This window comes from Aquila chrysaetos, chromosome 8 (assembly GCF_900496995.4).
Source record: "Aquila chrysaetos chrysaetos chromosome 8, bAquChr1.4, whole genome shotgun sequence".
Classification (NCBI taxonomy): domain Eukaryota; kingdom Metazoa; phylum Chordata; class Aves; order Accipitriformes; family Accipitridae; genus Aquila; species Aquila chrysaetos.
This window is the reverse complement of record NC_044011.1, coordinates 12,335,763-12,363,054: the sequence shown is the minus strand read 5'-3', so window position 1 is coordinate 12,363,054 and position 27,292 is coordinate 12,335,763. Positions and strand designations below refer to the sequence as shown.

The window sequence follows — 27,292 nt, the reverse complement described above, 5'->3', positions numbered from 1 at the left end:
AGTGAGGAATACAAAGGATGTGAGGGAAGAGTCACCCTTTCCCTATTTTTCCTCTTAAGTGTAAATGAATCATCCCACAAGGCAAACAGCTGTGTCAGGATTGTAGGAAAGTGTAAATTGCTATCTGTAATATTTTATATCTGAACAGCTGTGAAACTAGAAACGTTCACCTTCTGCTCTGGAATTAGTCTCTCTGCTCAACCAGACTCCCCAAACAGACACAAATCGAGTGAATCTGTCTGGCGTCCAAGATAACTGAAGCACAGGGCACTGTGTTACCTATCATCTAAAGGCACAGTCAGAGATCCTCCACTCTAGGTGTTGTCCGAGCTGTGAGAAAAGCTTTCGCATTCCCCTCAGGCAAAAACATACAGAAAAGCACAGCCCCGGATTTTATACAATCTAATCTGAAGCAACTGACCATCAATAACATTAGGAAGAAGGCAAGGCGGGGAGGAAATTCAAGAGAAGTGATGATGACATTGTGCTGATACTTACAGTGATAGCCCAGAATCATCCCCTAGTTTTTAAGAACTTATGTATAATGCCTAGCTTTAATATGGGAAAGGAGAAGCCTTGTGCCATGTGCCCTGTGGCACACTGCCATCACGTCCTAGAGCAGTTCCTGCTCCAGCATTCAGACCGACGGCCCTCCGCACTCCCAAGGGACAGCTCAACAACACCACAAACTTTCTAGCCTGCTTTTCACCTCCTTGACCCTCTAGCAGTCTGCAAGGTGACTGGGGAGGTAAGCACACTTCGTACGTAGAGCCAGATCAGTAAAGTGCTCAACTAAACACTCATCCCAAATTCTCTTGCCTCTCTGAATCTAGCATCTTCCTAGGCAGAAACATGCTCATCTTCTGACGTTTGTGTCCTTGAAAGGTCAGGTTTTATGTCTAGTTGTCATGGCTGGATCAAAAGATTTCTACACAAAAAGAAGCAAGGCCATGTCCTTTTCCTGTAGGAAGAGGAGCTGTATTTTCAATACCTTTTATACGAGCCAGGATCTGATGGAAGATTTCTGTAATATATTTCATTAAGCCAAGAGATGAAGTTGGGAAGATGGACAGGTTTTCAGTACAAATTCATTTTTAAAACACAAGTCCTGAATTCCAACCTAAGCGCGAGTTGGAAATAATCTCTCTGAGTTTTAACTTAATTATGCTAATCAACGGCGCAGTGGCAGTTTTTGGAGAGAAAGAAATCGTTAAGAGCTGTGGGGCAAAGAGCACTGCAAGTAGGAGGGAGGCTATACGGTCATTGACCCTTGCCAGGCAGAGCAAGATGTGCAGATAATTATCACCCGTGGAGGACTGAGGAGCTGGAGGGATTTCACAGCACACCCTCTCTGTCGAGGTGTGAGCATCTGCCAAAGAGGACAGAAGGGTCACGGTCACCAAGGAGAGCACAGTCCCAGTAGGATGCCTGGGAAGACCCAGCACTGAGCTGCATGGTGGAGACAGAGCTAAGGCTGCGCTTCGGGTCACCTGGGGCCAGCAGCAGCCAGCTGTGTGCCCAGGGGAGCGCTCCAGCCCTCCCTCCGTGCCAGCACAACCCTTGCTGCAATTGCTCAGTCAACTGGCAGGGAATGACAGGGACAACTAAGCTGGGTCACAGCTAAGACAGAAAAAGAAAGGGGAAAAAAAATATTATCAGTTCCCGGCTCCAGTTCACAGCACGGCCGTCCAGGCTCTTGTCCCTGCACAAGCGAAGGGACAGCATGGGGTAAAGGAAGGCTTTGGGTGTCATTTCTGGCTTAGGGCAGCTTAAAGCATTTGTGGATTTACAGGCTATGATAGCCCAAAGTAGCCGCAGGCAAATCTCTTGGCTGTCCGGGATGGCGGCAGGAGAGATTTTTGAGATAACTTATATAACCCTAAGGACTGAGAAACGTGTATAGCCTTACATTTCAGAGGATATGAGAAAGTAAAGGAGGAAGGACCGCTAACTGACTGGGGTCACAGAGATGCCCGGGGCCACACTTTGTACCCCACGGGACCCTGCACTGCCCACACATGCGAGCTCACGCTGCGCACACGCGAGCTCCCAAGGACCCTCGCAGAGCTGCGGGGTTGTCCCTGAGTGCTCACACCATTAACCTGCCACCTGGGGCACGAGAGCCGGTGACACTGTGGCTGGCCCAGCCCTTGCAGCCCACGGCTGGGCTCGGCCGGGTTAATGCCACCCACACGCTTAATCTGCTCCCTGGGCATTTTTTGTAGTTGTCTGTGCTGCTGTAGCTATGCTTTCAAGCGTAGCCCCTTGTCAGTCCTTGTCAGTCTGCTCAAGGTAAATAATCCCTCCGTGGGGGCTTACACAGACTCTGGGATTTGCTTTTTTATTGGTTGGTTGTTTTTTGGGGGGGTATTTTGCTGCTGGCTGTGTGGTTAGTTGGCTGGTTTGGGGGGCTTTGGGATGCAAAAAAATAAGTAATGTGGAATAAGTCCCAATTTCCAGACAATCCTTGATCTAGAAATGCAAGGCTTGCAAACCAGCCAAAACAGGCTGAGCTGAACCATCTGAAATGATCTGGCTTGTGCCCTGAAAAGAAACAGCCAGAAGAGAACATAAAACAAACATTTTCCATGGAAATAGAGGAGAAGACTAACAAGAGCTTTAAGTAAGAAAACAAGAGCAGACATTCCTGGCTTTAACACAGTAAGGATGAGGCAAGACTAATAGTGCTGGGCAAAGAGAAGGAGGATATGCTAACTAGAAGGTGGCTTGCAGACGGACATTTAAACTGAGCCTGTGATTCTCTGTGGGTACCTGGGACTGATCAGACTGAAACTGCAAACACCAGCAAACCATCTACTAGTGAGGAGCTGCTAGAATCAGATCAGGGGGCACTTGTTTTGCTAGAGTTTAAGATCAGCTTTGACATCTCTGGCTGTGGTGCTGCAACACATCTAAGCTAATCTAATGATTTGCTGCTGAAAGGGACAACTTTCACCCCTGTTCCCCAAACCAGGGGCAGCAGGGACATTTTCTCTGGTGCTGACATTAATGTTTATCTGACTTTGAGATCTGGCTCAAGGACAATCCAGCAGAAAATAATTCACTTTTTTCCCTTTTTTTTTTTTTCTCTCTGTACGGTTAATTTTACAGGGTGGAAGAAAACCACATCCTGCATGCCACAAAAGAAGAACTACAGAGCAAAGAAGGGGAAACAGCCTAAGAAGAGATAACTGAAGCCATAAGCTAGAAACGGTAAATTGTTTATAATGCAGTAATAAGAAACCTGCAGCTTTTAGTTTTCAAGGGGGCTTTAAAGTGACAAATTGTGTGATTACTTCTAGCCTGCACAACTGTTTACTGTTTACAGTGATGATGCCTTTTAACCTATGCTTGTCAGGTGTGGGAGGCTGAATGCCAGAGCACATATATGCTCTGAAGAATTAGTTGACTTGTTATTTCAAAAATTAAATAGTCTCTAACAACTTTAATGTGGAGGCAGGTGTTCTATTGATACAATATACTTTCCTTTTCAACCCACACTTAAAGTGGTTTCTTAGAGTCCTTTGGCATAGCAGAGAACATAACTTCTGTTGTGGGCCATGAATATTAGTGACTCTTTGACAGTGAACGTCTTCTGTGTGGACATTAAATCTGTCATAGTCTGTTCTGCAGACTTCCAGACCTGGGGCTGGAAACCCCAAACAAAGACCTGGCAATGCTGATTTTGCCCATTCAGAGTCCTTGGGCCACAGAGCTAAGAACTGGGAGAAGAGGGGAAAATGTGGTCAGATCTCTGCTCCGGGTGTGAATGGTTCTCATCGGATCTGGGACAGATGGAACACAGCATCAGAAGACAGGTGATAAAAGCATCAAACCATACTAGCTAAAAAAAAAAAAAAAATCAAATTCGAGCAGGAAGCGAAGAGGGAGATTTTAAAATTCCTCTCTTCCCTTTACAAACTCTTAAATCACCATAGACAAAAGTAAAGAGAAGAAAGTAAGTTGCTCCATTACAAACAACTGTGGGACAGGCATTAGCAAAGACTACATCCAGACTTTGGACTGAAGAAGTTAGCCTCTGCTTTCCCACACATCATATCCAGCACCAGTCTCTGCATCCTCTTCTGTGTTCTATGAAAGTAATGTGAAGAATGGAAAAATTAGGATGGTATTAAATGTTGTAGGAGGTAGTACAGGTGTTTGTAAATGAATGTGTCTGAATTTGGGGGTATTTTAAAGAAAAATGGGCTTCTGCAGGTGCCTGGCTAGTGTGCTGTGTCCTGTCCCTGTAATAACTGGAACTCAGCTGCTGCTGATTGATGGTAAGGCACAAAGGTGTGCAGGTTGTGGTCTCACAAAGGCTAGTGCAATTGGCAGTGGTTCATGCTGTTGAGGCATGTATAAGATGAAACTGCCTGACTTCTGTTTCCAAAGTTTAGTAAAACCCCCATTGTCAAAAATACTCCCAGCTCTAGAAGCACAAATAGTGGGGGAGCTAAACTGAGCTATTGCTAGTGAGAAATTTTTTCAAATCCTTCCTTAGGATAGGTAAAAAGTTTGGAGAACATTTCCTAATTACAGTGATGATATGAGTCAGGATAGTCAGGTCTTTGTGCCTTGGTGACAGCTGGCATCATCCTGACAAATTTGTTTGGAAACGAATTACTGATCAACTGACAGAGCAATGTGCGGGCCTCTTCCCACAGGAAAAAAAAAAAAAAAAGTATGTACTAGTGCCATCCACCAAGGGCTTCGAAGATATTTCTCTAATGAAACATAGAGCAATAGTGGACTGAGACTACCACTGTATTATCAGGATAAAACCCTGCTCAGACAGTTTAATTGCCAACAGCGTGGAAAACCATACACACCTACAGTCCCTTAACAGAGGTGGACCATCTTCTCTCTCTGGGAGTGTGATTCACCTATGAGTTAAAGCTAAAAATCAGGCGCTCTGTCAGCATGTTTGCAGCATCTGCAGTTTGTCTTGCAGTGTTTTGTTTTGTGGGGCATCCCTGAGCAAAGGGGAGCACTCATTGCAGGCAGGAATAAGCTCAGTGAACAAGCCAGAACGTGAGATGCCTTTCACATCGGTGAAACAAGTGACATCCAAGAGTGCTGTCCTCTTCTTGGGTTCTTATGTGCTTGTGTGTCCCTAAGCATGAAAAAGGATTGAATAAATTAGCAGTAGTTCCGCATTTCACATTAGTAACTTTGCACTGAATTGCTGGGATGAAGCAAGAATATTTTTCAGACTACATCTTAATTTGAGGAAAAAAACAAACACCTGTATTAACTGTATATAGCTGTGTATAGTTCTTGTGATGTTTTATAACCTTATCCTTACATAGAGAATATCAGAGATCCACATGATATTCGTCAGTACCCAGACTTTTGTTCACCTCTAAATTAGCTCAGAGATGTATGAAATCACAAGGCGGCTGAGAGATCCCTGCAGAATAAACGCTTGCAGAATATCCTGTGTGTTTATCCTAGCAAGTATTTGTACATGAATTATCATGTGATCATGAAATGTCACAGCTGGTTGCTTCTGCTGAGGGGACGTGAATAAGAAGCACAGGGCTGAAACATCACACCTTTGAGGACTGGAAGGAAGTAAAATGCATTCTTGACTTAAAAAATCTTGAAGTCGCCTCTAGGAGACTTGTATTTTAGTTCTTATTTCCATTTAAAAATGCTGAATTAAATAAATAAATAGCTGTAATGCATTTTAAAATGATATTTCAGACCACCCCCCTCTTAAACATGGGTTGGTGGGGTTTTTTTTCCTAAGTTTATGCTTATGAGAGTTGGAGCCTGACTTCTATATGTAATATAGGGAAATATCCAGGTTTTTAGCTCCTTATCTGGATGCAACCCTCAGCACCTATTTATTTACACAACACTCTTAAAAGGAGAAGATTTCTTCCTTATTTTTCTCACAGAGAGAATTCTAACCAAAACAACGTGAGATTATGGTGCTAAGCAGATAAACATCACTTGCTTATACCTACATGCGAACGCAATTGTTTGTATCACTCACTGTTGAGTTGGTGTATATCTGTAGCATTCTAACTGGATCGTTATAACTACATTTCAGAATAAAAATGCAATAAATAATATATACAAATACAAAAATACAAGGAAATGTAATAAGTGATCCAGTCAAGCACGAAATTAAATTACAAGTGGTGTCCTTATTCCTGTGTTTTTATGCCAAGAAAGATACTAGCCTTTCCCAGGATTTCTGTAGTACTGCCTTTGCTTCCCTTCAGTCAGGAAGCAGAGATTGTGGTACGTAACTGTAAAGCACCCCTCTGATATGATTGTGTATCTATGCATCATTGTGTTTAAGTATTGAAATTCATTATACAAAGCTGCCTGGTGCTACAGCAGCGCCCGTAAGTAAAACAACATTTTGTGATTCAGCATCTTGAGAGCAGCAAAACAAGAGAAGGAGCTGTAAAGCGAAGTTCTCTGGGAGTCCTTTGGTAAGAACCAGGCTGCATTCAGAGACCTTTCCTTGGGTTTATGTCCTGTCAAAATCCCCTGGGAGAACAGAGTTGTGAATATCCATGAAAAGAAAGTGGCAAAACTGCCCTGGACTGGGAACTTCTGAGGAAGGGAGGAAATTACATAAAACCTTACACAACAGCCCTTTCACCTAAAGGGACCATCCAAATAAAATGTGGCTCTGACTGGTGACAAAGCAGCAGAAGTCTGGATGGGAGCCCAGGGTGCAGGTACCGTGCCCTGTAAACTAATTCAGTATAAACTGGGGGTTTGTCTGAGGGGAGTTTATCCCCACTGCTCTTACTGGGAGGCCACTGCAGAATTTCATTGCTTTTCTAATTTATTTCTCTTAAATGTAGCCTCGGGCAGCCTCTGTTTGGTCACAGAAGGAAACCCAGAGGAATAAGCCTAAACTGCCAGACCTCTTGGCTTGTACTTGATGACAATCGACCCAAACATATTGTGTATCTGTTCCCGCTCCTTCTCCTCAGCTTGCCTTAGGAGTGACATGTGATTAGTTATGCATGTGCTGAGACTCCCTTTAGCTGGGATAATTTGAAAGGAAAACTTACAGTGCCTTATGCAACCTTGCCCCTTATTTCTCATTAGAAGGAAGAAGTAAATTCTCTACCTCCAGACTGGTTATCTTGCACATATATACACAGATAGATAATTTGGTATATAATTTGGTACATACAGTTGCTATGCCTGTGTTTTACATAAATATGATTTTCAGTATTCATTGAAATAACTAGAAAGAATGTAAGTGTGGAAGTGACATCTCAGAGTTATTTATCACCTATTCTGTGCTATTTTGGTGCATGGGCCAGAACTACCTCATGTCTATTAAAGCAAATGCAAATTCAAGGCTATGGAGGACAATATTAGATGTAATTACATATCTCAAATTTAATGGACAACCCTGCAGCAGGGCTAGAAGAGATTGCTATTGGATTATGAAGTTTCAGACTCCCTTATTTTGTGTTTCTTTCCAATTCTTTAAGATCAATTGTAAGAGTCCCTTTGGAAACGTAACTGTCTTCCGGGAGTTTTAAATATTCACTTAAATCAATACACTGACGAGGACTGAGCAGCTTGACTGAGTTTGTTGAATTTTCTTATTTGAAATTCACATCATGTGCACGAGAGAACTGGGTGAGACCTGTTACCTGTCACAGTGCTATGTGTCCACAAAATCATTAACGGTTTAAGCCCAATAAATAGCCCGGCAAAGCCAGCAAATGTACCAACTGCCGAGAGAGATGTTTGGCATTAAACCCTTCAACTATCCTTGCGAGCGTACAAGATGCTTTCCCCAAAATGCACTGCAACCTTAGAAAAGGGATGAAGGACTACACTGCATACAGAAGCTAGGCAAGTGCGGGGAGGGCTGCGATGGGGAGATGAGTGAGGCCAGAGCAGGGTGCCACCCGCCTTCCCTGTGACAGCGGTGGCACCAGGGAGCCACGCCAGAGCTGCCACATCTTCATCTGCACTGCGAAGGAAGCAGACTCCCCCACGATATGCCCTGGGTGGGACGCAAGGGTGAACCGAGTGCCCTGTGGTTGTGGAGCCCCATGCTGTGACCAGCACTGTGCCTTGCAGCCCACGGTGCCACCGCTCTACAGAGTCAGGACTGAAAACAGGGCCTGGACATCAACATTTTATTGCTAGGTTAATGGAGAGATCAGATCTACAATGACAAAGAAATTATTTAAATAAACAACCTAACCTGTCCTGTATCATTTCTCCTACTAGCTTTTCTGTTTCTTTTTCATCTTTGTAGTATTTCCCACTTGCAGGAGTGTACAACCTTTCTGCCGTTTCAAAACCCTCTTCCATAATATGCCTTTCCGCTCAGGGATAAGCCTTGGCACAATGGCTGTGCAGGCCTAGCAGGTTTAAGGGCCTTCTTGAAAGTGCCTTGGAATTTGGTATTTTCCAAGGTCTGTAATGGTAAAAATAAAGGGCTGTCTTATTGTGTATGCAATACTACCCCAGGACATGAGCAATTTAACCACTGCATCAGTTTTCTAAATTGCAAAGCAAGCTAGCCCACCATTTCCTATTAGATTCAGTAATTGTCTCTATACTGGTTTGGCAATGCTGTAAGAAGATAAAACTACGCTAGACAGTAATCTGTACAACAAGCATTTAAAGATAATTCTTACGTGCTGCAGGCTAGGTGATGCAATTTAAGACCAAAGAAAATAAAATATATTGTAGACTTCTCAGATTGGGCTCGTGTCATGAAGTGCAGGCGTTTAACAATATATTCTCTTTTATAGGAGAAGGTACAATAGTGACCTAATATTACTAATCCTCCTTGCACTTTGCACTAAATCTTCTTGTTTCAGATCTTTTGATGCGTTTCAACCAGCCAGAGTGAAATATTCCTTGTGTGGCTGTGCCAGGTTGAGATTGATTTTGTTCTATTTCACACGCTTTAGCCTGCAGAGGTGAGGACAAAAGCCATTGTTTCACTTACATTAAAAGTGTTTTCATGTCTTCTGTTCGCACTTCTCTGCCCTCCCCCCTTGCCTCCATAACCCCCTGATTAAAGATAGCATATTGACTGCATGGGGTAGTAACATGAGAGCAAGAAGTGGGAATATTCCTGAGCATCTCTTCCTATGACGAGGCACTCGGGTTGGAGGCTGTAAAAGATCTGCATTTGTATGACTGCAACTGAACATGCTGAACATTTACTCTGTTTCTGGAAGCTCCAACTCTTGCCATGCTGCACTGTGCATTTGCCTCCTCCCACCACCACAAAAAAACAGTGAAACAAAATGTCCTGCCTTCTGGACGTACTTATGCTAAGATTCCCCTCACTGTGTAGCTGTGGGAGGCTTTGAAAATGAAGGAGCTGAGAAACCCAAAAGCCTTTTTGGACTGTGAGTCGCCAAGTGAAATGAGTCCCAGAAAAACACGGCATGTCATCACGGCTTGCTCAAGATGAAATGGCAACTCAGCAAGTCAGTTTGAAGAGAAACAGTAACTTAAGAATACCTGGAGATAATTTTTTAACTGGCAAGACAAAAAAGCAGATGGTTCCCTAAGCCTTGGTAAGGGAACAGACACGTGTTACTAGAGAGAACTGAGAAACCTAATTCCCAGTTAAAAAACTGTATGTAGGGAGCCAGTACAGAGGGAGAGAGGACGAAGAACAGGAACACGCTCCTGTAAAGGAAGCAGGGAGAAGGTACTAGGGGACACAAAGTAGACACTTTTTACTGGAATAAAATAAAGCCATTTTGAGAGATCCTTGGCCCAGGTGTCTGCCTGGACACTGCTTAGACCAGGTGCCTGTGAGAGCAGCCGAGAGGTATGGACTGCCAAAACATGTTAAAAAGATAAATAAAAAGTACATGTTTGGAAATATTTAAAAACAGCCATTCATTTCTGAGGGCAGACAGCTGGAGGAAAAATAATTGAATGCAAATATATTAAAATTACAAGGGGGAAAGCAGGTGGCTTACATATTAATGTGAAGTCCTGGCCACTCAGTAGGTCTTGCTAGTTGGCCTTCCTATCAACACAGATTTTGCTACACAACTTATGTTGACATCTTAATCCTTACTTACTCTGATTCAAAATGCACTAAAATGGTGTCCAGACCTGGAGTCTCAACCATCAATTTAAAATCATTTATATGTGAAGACCGAGGCAGCCACTAAGCATCACTGCCAAACCCGGAGCTAATTACGAACTTATCCCCTGTGGTCACCTCTGCAACACTGCTCCTTCTCATGCCACTGCAGCTCACAAGAAGCATGGGAAAAGAGGTGAGCCTTGCTGTGTGGCTCAAACTCTCTTTGAAATGTGTGTGTGGACTATAGGAAAACAAGACAACAGACCTGCAGGCTGCAGGGCTAGTTTCAGGCTCTTGCACATTGAGTAGGGTCCACTTGAAGCAGTGGCTGGAGAAGGTGTTTCCTGAACCCTCCTCGAGATCAGCATCTTCAACGACACTGGTTATTTTTTCTGCACATGGTACAGAAAGGAGCATTGCTTCCTCAGGGAAGCAATCGTACAGGCACTGTACAGGACTGCTACTCTTCAAGCTGATTGACCCTCATAGACCAAATTAACATTTGTGGTCAAGAACAAGGCTAATGATCACAGCAAGATCCATATCCAAAAGTTACAATCTCACAGCTAAAAAAACACCAACAAAAAAATTAAAAAGGCTCTCCTAGAAAGTGCTGCTATGTCATCATCCTGTAACAGCCAGGATCTCATAATGTCATCAAGCAGCAAACTCTAACAATAAATGTCTCCACAAAGCTTCAATAAAAGCAGCAGATATCATTCTCTCTACATCTCTCCTGATGGAGATGTTCCATTTTTTATACATATTTAAATATTCATTTGACAAGAGGGAGAGACTGACAGTAGCTCGGTACTGGAGATACTCGCAAGGGATCTCTCAGACCCAGATTCAAGCTCTCTCACAGAATAGTGCAAAGTATTTCTCAAGGGTTTGCATCAGGATTTTCTTCTCTATTCCAGGACACAATGCTGGTCAAGAACAGAAAGAAAAGAGAAGACTTGCCCTGGGACAGTGCACAGTCTGGTTATAGGGCATTCACCTGGGAAGTGAAGGAGGTGCTCTTCAGCTAAGTGAGTGCCTTAACTAATGGCTGTTGGGGTAAAGTTCCCTCACACTTTCCCAATGTCTTCATCCTTCCATGGGAAAAAAAGAAAGTCGCCCTGGTCCAGAGAGGTTCCCTACCAGCAAAGCCCAATTCTATAAAATATTTTGAGGCGCCACAATTTTCTGAGTGGAAAATATATTCCACTGGGAAGTTCCCAACCGGCTCTATTTAAAACAGTGCTGGCTGTAATTGCTCATAATCTAATTCAACCAAGTAAGATAGAGTTCAAACCTTCATGACTGCACATAACATCTTTAGAGTGCAACAGATCAGTAAAGGCAGCATGCTTTGTTATTTAAGTGAAGACCAGTGTTACTAAACAATTTATTTTCATTGAAACTCCATTGGTAATGCAGTTGGGACAGACATTTTCAAGAGCACTTTCTGACCTCCGTGTCAGCACCAGATATAGCTGAAGGTTTTGAATTGACTAATAGATCCTGTGTTAATAGACTTCCCCGATTAATTCTTTTGCTCTACTTTAGGAAGGAGAAAGAAAGAGTGTCTTGGCTTGCTTTAGTCCCCAAGCTATACTAGTTAAACTAACAGCACAACATTGCATGTGAGTGCTTTATCAAGGCTTATATAAGTTTGACTTGCCCTTGTAAACGTAAGCTAGTTTCCATTTTTAAAACTAACTCAATTTAACTCTATATCTGCACACTAATTTAATTTAGAGGGATGCCACTTTTCTGTTTAGGAATTGGAATTCACTGGATTAGCAGAGGAGAGGTTTGATACAGACAGGGAAACAGATGAAAACTGAAAAGTAGATAAAGAAAAACAAGCTAGGAAGAGAGAGAAGAGAGAACAAGAAAATGGATGGGAAGTTGTAAGACAGCTGGAAAAGAACAATTTTCAGTGAAGCACTGCTGGCCACTTACAGACAGAAAAATGTGGCCATAGGGAGGGACAATCACATAATCAAGAAGACCAACATACTTTGGGATCTGAATTACTGAAAAACTGGCAAAGAAGTCTCAGATTTTGATAGGAAATGAAAAAAACTTTGAAAATCAGCCTGGAGGCCATTCCTGCAGGCATTAAGCATGTTCCAGTAGTTTCAAGTCCTGTTTCAGGAAGGACCTGACTACACATTTGAGTTATCTAGGTGCTTCAAAGGCTCCAGCAAATTCTACTTTTTCCTTCTTGGTTTCCTCAGTGACTCACACTTTTTTATCTGTGTCAGCACAATGTCCTCACAAGCTTTGCAATAGACTCTGCTAGGAGCTAAAATACCCTCCAAAGCCCTGAAATGACTTTTTGTGCTGTCTTGTGACTTTATTTCCAAAGCTGCATGTCTGTGTACTACACTGCTTTCAGTTCTTCATGCCCATGTACAGAGAGCATGCTGTCAAGCCTAGCATGCCTCCACATCTGTGCTCGTTTAGGTGAAGAACATAGCAGCAACTGCACAAGAGGTTTAGGTCAGAGGTTGGGATTATGCTGTGTAAAAGATCTGGAGGCTTGACGTGAGACAAAAAAGCATATTAACTAGGTGTTGAGCTTTCGGTTAAGACGAACACCTTAAAACTCTTTAGGGCTTTTTTGCTTCATACAACTCACACAGGCTTAACAGAGAGGTCAAGAAAATCTTACTAAAATGATGCAACAAACAAATGGCTAAAAAGCTCAGGTAAGCCCTCTTCGTTTTCTTAAGGTGACAGTGCTGAGGGGGAAGCTCGGTTTTTGAAGAGGATGAAATATTTTCTCATATTATGAACTGTATTCTAAAGATATTGCATTTGGCTCTTTTAAAGTACACTTTTTTTTTTTGTGAAAGTAGAAGAACAGTAAGCACAACAAAGAATTAGTTACTAAGTTTCTCATGATCCAAAATCCTCAATAGTCCTTTTTTTCATCAGACATCATCTTAAGATACCAACAGCATCAGCCAGAGACTACGCTGCACAGACACCACTCTAGTTTCTTACAGACATGTAAGACCCCATCTAACTTCCACAGAGTCAGAGGAAGGTGGATCAGGCTCCATCTTTTTATTTGCATGGAATTCAAGCTCCTGAGCTACAGAGATTTTTGGCCATCTCCCTGCACGGGGGGCTCCCAGGGCTGCCTGCCTCTCCCAGCTCCCTCTCTGTCTAGCTCAGGAGCTGGCAGTCTTATCATGGCCTCCATGGCACACTGAGCTGAATATTTGGGTTACTTATGTCTCCATTCCCTTCTCTTCCGACCCACTGTCTGGCAACAAAATAAAAAGTATTGAGGTAGCATAAAGGCAAAATTGAGCACAGCATGGGGTTTCTACAGTATTACCTCCATCCTTATCCCTTCCATCTCCAGGACATATGAAAACATTTCTTATGCAACCTGAATCAAAACCAACTTGAGTGACTCAGAGAAACCTACAGATCTCAAAGAGCTGGAAATGAGCTAATTTTAATTCTATCAGGAAGCTCAGAAATATAGACTTCCCTGGTTCTTTTTTATTTTGATTTTTTTTTTAATTGGGACAAAAATAATCTAAGCTCATGTCTAGCCCTATGGTGCTTCTTTAAAGATTAAAAAGCAATAAGATAATAAAGAATGCAAATGTTCAGACAGCTGCTCACAGGGAGATGCTGTTTGAAGTAACAGTTCTCTCTTCCCCTCTGCTGCAGCTGGGTTGCTTTTAATTATTAGCAAGGAAAATAACAGGTTTGATATATGTGGATGCAAGTACATTTTCACCATCAGTTGACTTCTGCAACTTTCACACCAACACTGTGTTTGAGAACATGGACAAGTTTACACTAAAGACGATTAAGACTATTGCTTATAATTCTGAATATTAGATAGAGCGTAGGGATAGTACAAAGGGTGCTTTTGGATCACAATCATGAGGACTGCCACAAAACACTACTTTAAAAACTAATGTTCAATCCCCAGCTTTCACACACACAGCCCAGTGGCCTTAGACAAGTACATGTGATTTACAACCACTCAGACATAGATTTCTGGTCCCCTTTCCCAAAAGGCTACAATAGCACCTCAGTCTGAACAAAATGCAGAGCAACTGCACGTAGGGGCGTGAGATCCCCATCACATGCACGGAGAGATGGGAGAAGCTGCAAATGGACCTTGGTTACTCTGCCACTGCCTGACCTGACCCAGAGGTGGAGGGAGCTGTGTACAGGGCTGCCTTTAGAGCAGGAGAGAAAATAAGAAGCAACATGTCAAAATCCACCTGAGGCTTAGATCTAAAGGATCATTTCCACCTTTTCGGCTACACATGAGATGAAAAACTGTTACATACCTTACTATTCAGCAGACTACAGTCAACCAAGAGAGGATGGCAAAAAGAGGGACACACACAGATAGATGTGTACCTGCAGTCAATCACTTACTTTGGATTTCCAGCCCCTGGCTTCTTTCTCCGGAATATGTTGAGGAAAGTGTTGGACTTGCAAGGTGCCTTGCCGTCCCCGACATGCATACGCACCACATCTGAGGTGGTGAAGGCACTGCGGACGTTCCTCTCGGGCTTGGCTATGATGATGTACATCTTAGGAGTGAACATGCACCCCAGCGCCACTGTCACGCTCAGGCTCACTGCAAAACAGGTAGTGATGATCTTGTAGTTGCTCCCGAAATAGATAGGCACAAAGGCCAGCCAGATGATACAAGTGGTGTACATGGTGAATGCAATGTACTTGGCCTCATTGAAATTGGCAGGCACATTGCGAGTCTTGAAGGCATAGTACGTGCAGCTCATGATGAGGAGTCCATTGTAGCCCACAGGAGCCACGACGCCTAAGTTGCTGGTGTTGCAGATAAGGTAAACTTCCTTAATGCTGGGGTAGGAGAGGATGGGCATCGGGGGCTCCAGGATGATCAGCGTGATCACCAGTGTCAGCTGCACGCTGATCAAAATGGAGGCAATGACCACTTGGGCCCACGCGCTCATGAAACGTGGCTTGCGGGTACAGATCTTCTTTTTGCTGCCTGCCAGGATGCGGGCAATGCGGTTGGTTTTGGTCACAAGGGCAGAATAGCACATGGCAGAGGAGAGACCCACCAGAAGGCGCTGGAGGTAGCAGGATGTCGTGGTGGGTTTAGCTATAAGGGTGAAAGGGCAGACATAACCCAGAAAGATGCCAGCAAGGATAATGTAGCAGAGCTCCCGGCTGGAGGATTTGACAACAGGGGTGTCCCTGTAGAGCACAAAGATAAGGGTGACAAACATGGTGACCAGGATCCCCAGGCAGGAAAAGACCACAGCCACAATAGACTCTATATTGCTCCACTGGAGGTACTTTACAGGGATGGGTTCACAGCCTGCAGTGTACAGAAAAGAAACAGAGTGTTAGAAAGGTAGCTGCCTGAAGAAAGAACTTTTTTCTTCTGGCTCCAAATATAATCTAAACATTAGTTATGCCTATGTGCCACGGATTATTAAAACATTTTACAAAGGAGTGAACTACAGCATGGAAAAGTTTGGATGAAATATGTTCAAAAAACAGCCACCAGTTTTGGGTGTCCCAAACAATTGCTCATGATGCTACAAAGGGAAATAAGATTTGGAAATTTTTGGTAATTTTTCGTGAGATACCTGCTGACAAACCCAGCATATCAAAGACAGAGCTGGGAACAGAACCCAGACAAACTCAGCACCCTCCCTTCATTTCAGCAGGGAAAGGACTGTTACAAATCAGAATGGGTAGCGCTTTGACTTCCTCAGACTAACTTGCTTTAATCTTTACCAAAATCACTATAACTTGACCCACTACATTTTTGTGAGGCTGATTTTATAAATAATAGAACTTAATTTGAGATCTATGGGCAGAAAAATGGTAATAAATCCGAAATTGTAATGGAACTATACCAGAGATACTGTACCTTCTTAGTATATTTCTGCATTTTTTAATCTTAACATTAGCTTATTCTCATTTTGTCAAACCCTCTGCTCATTGTTTTTCCACTAAATAATGTAATCTAATTCTTATGGAAAAGTCAAACCCACAAAATATGCATGCCTTTAAAAAATAACTGGAAAGGCTCTCTATAACTAGCACAGATGTGCAAACATAGGTATCAGTTAAGATGGTACTTAACTGCTCTCTTCCCACACTCGTTAAAGGAGTCTCTGGCTACCTTCCTCACTATGCTGAAGATGTAATACCAGCAATAAACGTTACAGAGAAAATAAAATCCTCTGTGTTAATAGGATGTTACGGTTGGGAAGCTGTGTTACTGAAAACCGTCATTCTGGCATTTCCTCATTTCTGTTCTTGACTTAATAGCGCCAAAATGCTTTTAACATGTTTCTGTAACCCAAGGTAAGTATCCATGGCCTCTTCTACTTCTTGTTTCTGTCCTCCTCCAGCTTTCCTTGGACCCAGCCCACCTTTTGCGCCTTTCCCCCACCTCTCAAGTATCTTTCCTCCCAGTCCGTCACCGTCCCCATCTCAGTTTCCCTTCCAGTTCAGGTTTTCCTAGCCAGTCATGTCTCCACCCAGATGCCTCCATTACGAACACTGCTGATCCAGCTTTTCACATATCACCGCTGCCTGGGTTGTTGGATGTGGCTGAGAGGAGCAGGGAAAAGGTGGAGGTGTCAGCGAGCTTCTAAGAGAGGCATTTTATTCCTCTCAGTTTTGCTGCTACATCTAAGCAAGGGCCCTGATATTGTGATGAGAAAAAGTCAAGCTTAGCTCCTTCCTCCTCGGTATGGAGTATATCTGCAGAAACCAACCTCTATGAACTAAAAGCTTCTGAGGCCCATAGTTTTGCTCAATTTATATGCATCTTCCACAGGGTGACACAAAATTACCAGCTGACACCTCTACCAAAATGCAAAGTCCTTCCTTCCAAATATAGGAGAAGTAAGCAGAAGTATGGATCAGGGTAGACCACTTTTACTGTAACCTCATTTTGAGAAACAGAAGAAGAAAAAATGTTTTTTGTTGAAATTAAAAAGAGTCAGCCTGAGGGAAAGTCCTGACATGGAAAATTTCTGCTCGAATTTTTAATGTCTGCCAATGTCATATGAACAGAAGGAATGTCTTATAATTCTGTACTCATTGCCTCTAAGAGTACTGGGCTGACTTAACTACAGGTAATGATGTTACAGATACCTGTAACATCAAAACCAATAGAAATGATAGTATGTGCAACTGGAGGTCTTATTTTATACAGAAAAGGAATTCTGGTTTGCCCCAAGTGGTCTGTTCAAGAGTCAGATACGTGAGGAAACCTGTTCTCCCAACCAGTATTTTTACGGTGAAATATGAAGGAAAAGCTTTTTATTGTAAGTGGGAACCTCTGGCCATTGGCCACAGCAGCCCTGAGTGGAAGCTGGCTCCTTCTTTGATTTAATAAAAGACTAACAATCAGAAGCTCCTGCTCATTGATGAATACATGCAAAGCTTTTCTTAAACAAGAAGCCAGTCTGTGGTTGATGGAAGGGTTAAGTTTCAGTGCGCGCTTTAAGCTTAGCAACATAAAGCCATATTCATATTACTCCATCTTAAATGATATTTTCAGAGCCTTAGCCCTGATTCAGCATGGTAGTTAAGCCTATCGGTTGCTTTAAGCTTATCCTGTGTAAGGTCTTAGAAATCTGTTTCGTTAAATCAGTGTAATTCCTGTGCACCAGCAAGACCTAAGAGCCACATACGCTACAAACATTGCAAAAAGCTGCCTACACTGCTTACATCAGCAAACAGTTGTTGGTTGTCAGCTCCTGTGAAGGTGGGTCATTTCCCAGCTGGGAGAAAGTGGGCTGGGGAACCTCGTTGAGACTAGGGGAGGATACCCAGGAAATGGTGTACTTACAGGTTTAAAAAAACACCGCCACAAAAAATCCCTATAAAACGCCACAACAACTAACCCAAACCTCAAAAAAATCAGAGAACTAGTGGCCAAAGCTTTACAGTTAAAAGTTTCTAGTAAATAGCTGTTTGGTAGCTTTCATCTACTGTTATCCCTGCACTTTAACCATGAATCATTTCCTAGAGCAGAAGTCTAATAGATTTTTTAATTATTATTTTTTTAAATTATATTCATACTGCAAGGCCAATAAGACAATCCAGGATGTTTTCTGAGGTCATTAACACATCCCAGGTAACTGATGGCCCCAAACCTTTATGATTAATTTTATAATAACTCTATAAAACTTCCTGTCCTATCTTGTTTTGTAGCTTATTTAAGATGATTTATGTAAACTGGGTTTACTAGCTTGACATTCATTCTTCTTATATTAGATTCTGATACTATAAAAGGTACCTCTTCTTGGCACACAGCCTTAAGACACTAGGGTTTAGTGACTATTTGTCAGGTCAGGTTTTTATCATCTTTAATGAGAAATCCTTTTTGCCTGCTGACTCCACTTGACTGAACACATGTTTAGGGGAAGCAATCTAAAAAAAATTTGTAAATTTAAAAATAAAATTAAAATGTCAGGAAAGGATTGCTGAGCAACAGAGACTGATTTCAAATGGAGACAATAAGTACCTTGAAAAGCATGTCTTAGGAAATGGGTTAGTATGTGCTTCACGTTTCTTAAAGGGACTAAGGATTTCAGAGCCTCCATCTGTGATGGAAAATGGGACTAAAACTGCATACATGTTTAGCATTTAAGATGTAAGGCAAAAGGAAAAACAATCTCAAATGTGAGATGTTAAAGTCTGTATCTAGATGCTATGGTGACTGGCAGGGTATGAATACAACACACAAAAGCAAGCTATAAAAACACATTTGATGGGAGAAATCCTGGCAAAAAAAAAGAGAATTCCAAATTAATGGTACCAATCGTGACTCCTACAAAGTTCAAGAGCTAGAGTTTATCTAGCTCAATCTCCCTTTTCTAAAGGTTAGGATGGCATCAGCTTTTCTCCACAACATTGTACTTTGCACTGCAATTCAAGTAAATGAATTGCAGCGGTTAAAAAAAGAAGTGTTTTGCTCGATAAGACAGAATGAAGAAGCTGTGCAGGAGCACACTGCCATTTTGATGTTCTCTAGGAAATCAGTCGATGGCTATGCTGTCATTTGGCTGATGCTACTGTGATTTTAGAACAGCAGCAGTCCAGTCTCCTTGCTGAGAAGAAACACAAATCAGCAGGTCATCTACTGATTTCATTAAAAGTTAATAGATTGCAACATGCCCCTGAGATTTTTTCCAGCACTGATGCTTTTCTCAACTCTTTTCAGCAGCGCCTGTCATTTTGACATGCCCCCTTTTGAGCTATTTTGGACAGCTGGTAGCACTGAACCATATTCGCTCAAGCGCACATTGATCTCTCACTATGTTCTTGTTCTGCCTTATTGATTAAAAAGAAGTCCCTGTTTTCTTCCCTGAATAATAGATACAAAGAATCCTGCGAACCTCCAAGACTAACAGAACCCGGTTGTCTATGGATATCTGCTTTAAAATTAGCAGACACTGTGTCCTAGGAGGTGGGAGTTGAATATGAGCTTTTCCAATGGTCAGAACATTTATGAAGGGTGCTGTGGATTTTCTGGTGTCTAGTAATACAAGATGTTTTTCCACACTTGGGGCCGTTACAGAAGGTATTTTTCAAGAATTCCTCTTCCTACAACCCACTTACATGAAACTTGAAGGAACTGAATGATCACTGAGATTTCTGTATCCTGACAAATCTGTTTGAAGTAGGTTCAGTTGCACACCAGAGCCGGGGGTGGGGGGTTGGGGTGAGAGGTATGGGATATAGACAGATACACACACATCTGACCATAGCTTATTTTCCATAAAAAACCAAGATAAACAATGGGTCAAGTTTCCCAGTTTATTGTGATTAATAATATATTTTTAGCTGGAGAAGTGGCCAGCTTTCCCTCTCAAAATAAATCTGCTGAAAGCTCATTTGGCTTCAGTGACTAGCTTAACAGTATCTCTTGGAACTATTTAATCAAGGTTTGAGTACTTTGTCCATGTGTTAAATGCTGCAGGAACTTCTAGTTGCCAGCCAGTCACATTAAAGGACAAAGATGTGATAAGTTGCACATTTGATCTTTAGCTAGGTAGTCAGATTGTTTCCTTGACTAGGAATGATGCCCTGCTGAATACTGACAGCCAAGATTTGCAGTTGCAGCCTGGGGCAGAGGTGTCGGTAGCCTTTTACAGTGATACAAAGCAAACCCCAAGGTCAAGGTGGTGCTTCTCAGTGCATTAAATCTGTTTTCTTTGGGTAATGGTTATTGCAAAACCCAGAGCAGGTGTGGAAGTTGACCTTGATAGGTACAAAATAACAGAAAGGTGACATAGCATACAGCTCATCCAAAACATATACACAGGAGAGACCAATTCTAGCCGTTTCCCTTTCTTCTGCCAGTTTTTCTTAGGATTTTGTTGATGTTCCTCTTGGTGGCGAGTGCAGTGAGAATGATCTTTATACCAAACAAAAGTCTGGTAGTCAGTTCCTGAATGCCCTGAAATCCCAGTGTCCTAGTTTCAGCTGGGATAGAGTTAACTGTCTTCCTAGTAGCTGGTACGGTGCTATGTTTTGAGTTCAGTATGAGAAGAATGTTGATAACACTGATGTTTTCAGTTGCTGCTAGTAGTGTTTAGACTAATGTCAAGGATTTTTCAGCTTCTCATGCCCAGCCAGCGAGAAAGCTGGAGGGGCACAAGAAGTTGGCACAGGACACAGCCAGGGCAGCTGACCCAAACTGGCCAACAGGGTATTCCATACCATGGGACGTCTCATCTAGTATAGGAACTGGGAAGTGGGGGCGGGGAATCGCCACTCGGGGACTAGCTGGGTGCCGGTCGGCGGGTGGTGAGCAATTGCACTGCGCATCATTTGTACATTCCAATCCTTTCATTATTGCTGTTGTCATTTTATTAGTGTTATCATTATCATTATTCGTTTCTTCTCTTCTGTTCTATTAAACTGTTCTTATCTCAACCCGTGGGTTTTGCTTCTTTTTCCCGATTTTCTCCCCCATCCCACTGGGTGGGGGGGGAGTGAGTGAGCGGCTGCGTGGTGCTTGGTTGCTGGCTGGGGTTAAACCACGACACCCAGACAAAGTATTACTAATTGCATAGTAGAATGATCAGAAAGAGTATCAAGTCAATCTGACAAGGATGCACTGAGCTCTTGTGATAATCACTGCTAAAATTGCAGGAAATGCTGCTAAATTCATTAGTAGTCTTAACAGCTTTATCAATGCTTATGTTAACTGAAGGGGAGGAACAGACAGAATATGTCATTTCTTCTTGGTACAAATTTTGCCATTTTTATTGTCACTGCTGTTGAACTGAGCCAAAAGATACTTTTCACTCACCCTAAACTGCATTGGGATGTGTGTTTAAGTGTGTACCTTTAATATCTCTGCATGCTGCCACCTTAATCTCCACCCCACACCATTCTCCTTGGGCCCTGTCAAATGGGAATGCATTTGGAAGGACATGTCCCTACCTGTCAGGTCAGCATTCGGCCACCAGCCAAGCTCACAGGCTTTACACGTGAATTCATCCTGAACAAATTCATTCTCCTTGCAAGCAGTGCAAATCCAGCAGCAACTCACTTCTCCTTTCCTGATCACCTGTAAGGCAAAATCCTCAGCCATGATCCTCTACAAGACAGTACAGAAGCCTCCCCAGCAAACAGGTACCACCTGCACTGTTTAAAATATGACAGCATTCCTGTGTATGGCACATTTCAAACAACTAGAAAACATGAATCCTGATTCTGTATCTACCCCTGCGTATTAAAATTTGCGCTTAGGAGTTCAGGGATAATCTCTGGGGACAATTTTATTTTGTTTTGGGGGCAGCGGTTCTGAGTTGAAAGTACAAAACCATTTTCCCTTTGGTACAGAGGCATGGTAAGTGTTATATTTTCAATCAAACTTGAGAAGAGGTTTAATGTGAGAGATGGTTCAGGTCAGGACAAGTAGTTCAACCCACGCTTATTAACTATTGCACAGTAAAAAGCAGTAAACAAAGTCAAAGGTTCAAACAGAGTGATTCATGCACATACGTATATATAATATACACAAGCATATGCACACGTGCATAAATTCTGATTTACTTTGAAGTCTCTTTGGGGCTTATTATACTAGTGTAAATAGAAATTCAAATAAGAGCAAATTAAAAAATCTACTTCTAAAAGGATGAAATAGGTCCTAGTAGAAAATAAAACCAATATGCAGTGACCAAGAGCATACTTTGGAACAGCTCTTTTGGAGACAACTGTCACTGAAAGCTGTATCTTTCTCTGCTGTGAAGGCTGCTAAGTGTAATGATCCAATGTGGAAAAGATGTTTCCCTTGTCTTGACTGCTGGTTTCATTACGTTTAGTCTGAAAGAAAGATTAAGAATAACTCCAAGCTCATGGGGCTCCAACAAAGACTCTGCCTCTGTTTGCCAGGAAGGAGGAATCCAGCCTTGTCTCCAGGATCTGCCTATCCATCTATATGCAGAGCTAAGTGCAGTAGTGAAATACAAAATGTTTGTTTTATTGAATGCTGGCTTTGTGGGCTTTTTTGTTAACATTTCCTCCTGCAGTCTGTGGAGAGAGTCCAATAGACTTCAATGGGAGCTGAAGCTGGCATTTTGTATGTGTGGTGTTTACATATACACACATACACAAACTGCACAATCTCAAAAACAGGGAAAAGATGGTTTGGAGGGTAGTAAATACCGATAATGTTTCCCCTCCAAGACTGTTGGAGTATGTCACTATGCCTTTGCCAAATCATCAATCACTTATTGCTTAGAGTAGCAATATAGAATTAAAAAGCTGCAAATGTGCTTATTAAATGAAATTAGAAAGGAAGTTCTGCTCTAAGGTGATTTCCCTGAGTGGGCTTTTTGCCACTTCAAACTTACTGCATCCATACCATTTTGATAGTGGTGGAACATGTCTTTATGTCATCCAGACATGGCAGGTGGCAAATTATTTGTATCTTGATACAAGCGCTACTGTTTGGTAAACACAGAGTGATTTCACTTGTGTTTCTATACCTCCTGTTGTGAACATGAGATACAAATAGGCTTTTTGGATGGTTTTTTTTTTCCTTTTTCTTGCAGGTGTTATTTCTGGAACAAAATACTGGATTCCCATGGGTCACGTTATTTTCAGGATCAGCCCCCAAGCGAATCACAGCCACTGAATGTTGTAGGCAATGACTAAGTGAAAATCTTGTTCTTTCTTGCATAAGGTAAAATTCAAATTCTGTCACACTAGAAGATTCTACATCACTACAAAGGACAATTTTAGAAACCATGGGCCTGTATATGGGATTGTAAGACTAAAATGTTAATCTAGGAGTCTTTCTATACTTTTGGCTTTCCTGAAGAAAAGGAAGTCCTATAACTTGCCTTGAAAGAAGCTTGCCTGTGTTTAGGGAAAAAACACTGACTGGTTATTCACATTTTTATAGCAGAAAGTAAGTGTCCGAGGCACACCTTAATCTGGCCCTTCAAGCAAGGCTCGCTGCACACTGATCGCACCATTCCACTCTTGTTCATCTGAATCCTGTAGTCGTCGATGTTAAGCACACCCTCATGCCAGGTCCCAATGAGGACATAGTCGTAGCGGTTGGGCTCTATGTATTGCAGGTTCATGATGTCATACCTGCAAGGGAAAAAAGAGAGAGTCACTCTCCTGCAACACAAAGGATGAAAGTTTACCTTGCCCTTTTCCTTCTGACTCCATAAATATTCATGTCATCCTTTAACACCAGGGACTAGAGTTTCATGGAAACTCCAAATCCTGTAGGATTTGCAGCAGAATCATGGGAAATGACAGCTCTGATTGCCACACAATTACCGATCGCCTGCCCTGCTTACATAAAACTGTAGGTAAAAAGCTGTGTGTCCAGGAAGAACTGCACGTCAAAGACAGCAAGCTCTGCTAAATATGCACATGTAGGCACTGTCTGGATCGTGTGTTTTTCAGCCATTTTTCAAGATGTCTAACATTTGCTTGGTGTCTACATACAGGTTGGCTGCAGTTTAGCCCCTGCAGGGAGCTCTAAAGTAATCAGTAGAAATGCTCAAACTAACTAAACCGGTATGCCATAAGTTAACTGTAAGCACTAGTTCAACTATTTGTATTACACAACCCAGTGAAACTGTCAGGAAAATTAACAGCTCAGGCACAAAATTTACTTCCTCGCCCTAAGCAAGTAAGAGAGATCTTCCCAAGGCTAAAGTAAAGGAAGCATAAAACACTGCTACAATAAACATTCAGCTTCCGTGCCTCCATCATTGCCTTCCATGTGCTGGGCCTGGTGTGTGCTAATTACTCTGCTCTTTCTTTATCCCACAGAACGTGGTTAGTGCAAAGCAGTGATTAAGTGTGGTGATTTCTTAGTAGGAAATAAGCAAGAATAGGAGAATGAATATTAGAGAGTGCACAGAGAGGAAGAACCACAAAAGAAGCTGGACCTACAGGCTGGCCTCTTAAGATGAGAAGGGGGAGAGCTTTGTTTAAAAAAAGGACCAGAAAAAGAGGGCTGTGAACCAGAAATCAGCACTGGAGCTGAAAATCACAAAGCATCCTCTGTTTTCGAAGCCTGGGAGTTACTGCCTTGTTTGACTCTAGTGGATTGTCTCAGTCTGCAGGGAAAAAATCTTTCGTTTATAATGAGTGTTGCTAATCTGTATGTGCATTAGGAATGAAAGGTAAGCAAAGTATGAGCCACAAATAAAACTGGGATGCTCGGTTGTGGGCAAAGAGATATATCCATTTCTTTCTTTTCCCTGGTGAGGTTCAAACATGCAAAATTTCAACTCTCTCTGCACTTCACAGAGGAAAGAGGTGCTAGAATTACTCTCTAGCCTGTTTTTTCTTAATTGAATCTTTGGGATCTCTCTAGATAAAGATGATTTAAAGAAATGCATATTTACAGCTGTATTTAGACCTCAGTCTTGCAAATATTGCATGCTCAGACAATGTTAGTGCCACTGCAGAACTTCACTGAATCACATGGGAAAAGGTACTCTTGCCACTGAGTTCAATGGAGCTCCAAGCAGGAGGCTACTCCATTGGTTGGCAATCGGCTACTAATTAAGGAGTTGCTTAGAAAAGGGGTAAATCTCAAATTCACTAGGAAACAATTCATTCTCATATCCCAGTTCTTGCAAAAAAAAAAAAAAGAGCATAAAAATTGGAATACTGTTTTCAGGATTGTGAAGAATCCAGATAGCAAGAAGCAATAAGAGCTGGGCACTTTATAATGTTGACTCAACAGACAGGAATAAAATTGAGCAGGAATGTACGTGCCTCTTCCTAGCAAGAAGAACCTACTTGGATTTTAGTGTGACCTTGTATTAGACTGATAAAAACCCAGTTCCTCTGGGCTGGAAAATGAATTGAGGAAGGGGAATAAAAAATTACTAAAACCTCACATTCCCTTAATGGAATTTTTGAGCCTGCACAGCTTGTTTTCATTTTTGCAAAAATATATTACAAGGCACAGAGTGGCATTAATGCAATATCAATCAAGAGTTGGCAATTTCAGGGATATGATTTTAGGTTGAAAGCCATTCTTATGCTTTCTTGTAATACTGTTCCCTTTTCTATCTGTTATCTGTCAAAGAATAAAGTATGCAGACTAAAAGCTCTTACACAGTCTTGCATATGACAAGTTGTAGTACAATGTTTGCAGCTTTAATGCGTGGCTTGAATTTTAAGTGGAAAAACGTGGTCTAACAAATACATTTGGTATATGGAGACGTGCTTAAGTTCTTTATCCTTTCCTTCTTTTCCTTAATGAAAAATTTCTGCTTTGAGTAAGGACAAGTTCAGCGCTAGAATACCTCCCCCCATGCCCTCACTCACATATGTACAACTTTAACAGTTTTGGGATGTGTCCAAACTAAAAATTATTATCCCAAAAGAAGTGGGTTTGACAAGAGTTGTGAAACTCTAAGAGAGTGAGGACCGTGGACGCAGCTGGATTTCACACACATATGGCAGCATTTACAGACGCCATGAAAACATTCTGCAGATAAGAAAATGAACCCTTCTTTTAATATAAGAGCAAGCTTTCTGATATATTGGGAAATGATGTAACCAAAAAGGTGGTGTCATATGAAGAAGTTACTTCTGAGGTGAGCCAGACCATTAGCCAGCTGGTCACAGGCACATTCTTACTCTGGTTAGTCTGAGATAGCTGAAGTTGCCTTCTTCCACAGCCATAATACCAGACTGGCAGTGAGGTTTGCTATCCTGGAGGGCAGAATGAAAAACAGCAATGCTGAACAATGCTGGGATGTAACTGGCCAAAACAACCAGCCATGAAGCCAAACTCCAAACCAACCACATGTATTTGACAAAAAAATTGCTTTGTATACAAGTTTGAAGTCTTAGCTTTATACATTTGATAATTTACTCAAAGCATTGGAGTTGATAGAGTTGCCATGTCTGAAGCTGCTGGAAATTTTGAACTAGAGAGTCTTACATGGGTCTATGTCCAAGTCTAATTAGGGTAAAACAAACTGTTAGCTTGTGGACCTCAGCATTTGTCCACACATTAGAGGGCCATTGTAGGGGCTGAAAGTTCTCCTGCCCATTGTCACATAGCATTTTATGGTCAGGGGCCTACACAAATTGTTTGTCCTAGAGAGATAAGTGTCTTCATACCTGCCATAAACTAAAAGCAGGCAGTTACCCTAGAATAGACAAGAGGTCAAAACGGATCTGTCCCCTGTCCCTTGCACAGGCCCAGAGAAGGATGTCATGTTGACTACTGTATCCTTCACACTTTCTCCAGCCATTTCTAGGAATTTGAGTGATTAATACTGAGAAAGGAAACGGGAGGTACACAATGAAAGTAAAAATTTCAGCAATTTTAACAGCATGTTCTTAATGACAGTATAGTGAGCACATACTGCTGATTTTCCAGAGCTACATCCATGTCATTTTTCCCAGAGGCAGTGCAGTCAGTTAAGTGACTGCATTTGTGCCCTTCTGATAAATGCCTCCTTCACCTTTCTGGATAAAAGCTCTTCAAAGAAAAGATTCCGCACAGAAGAAATAAACCTTCGAAAAAGTGCTTCATGTTATCTAATCTCATTTTGATAAAAGCTTGAAACCATGAATTGAGCTTGAGGTAGGAAAAGGGTTATATCTAAACAAATGGTTAAGGTTTGATGAAGCTGTAAAGGATTTGAAATAGGAAATTATGTGAGTGTTAGGCTAACATAACTACAGGCATCTCTATCTCCTCTGCCCCCCATG

The 27,292-nt window shown here is 42.0% G+C and overlaps 1 protein-coding gene across 4 annotated transcripts in view; it reads right to left on the bottom strand.

The window, feature by feature from the left end:
- The window catches only part of GRM1 (glutamate metabotropic receptor 1), a 195,752-nt gene that overhangs the window by 17,463 nt on the left and 150,997 nt on the right, over positions 1 to 27,292 (bottom strand). For all 4 annotated transcript variants that reach the window (XM_030023256.2, XM_030023258.2, XM_030023259.2 and 1 more), the window contains exons 6-8: positions 23,512 to 23,680; positions 21,518 to 21,644; positions 14,480 to 15,410 (exon numbers count right to left, since the gene is read on the bottom strand). In XM_030023256.2, coding sequence (XP_029879116.1) covers positions 14,480 to 15,410; positions 21,518 to 21,644; positions 23,512 to 23,680 — 1,227 coding nt within the window. The remainder of the gene's footprint in view (positions 1 to 14,479; positions 15,411 to 21,517; positions 21,645 to 23,511; positions 23,681 to 27,292) is intronic.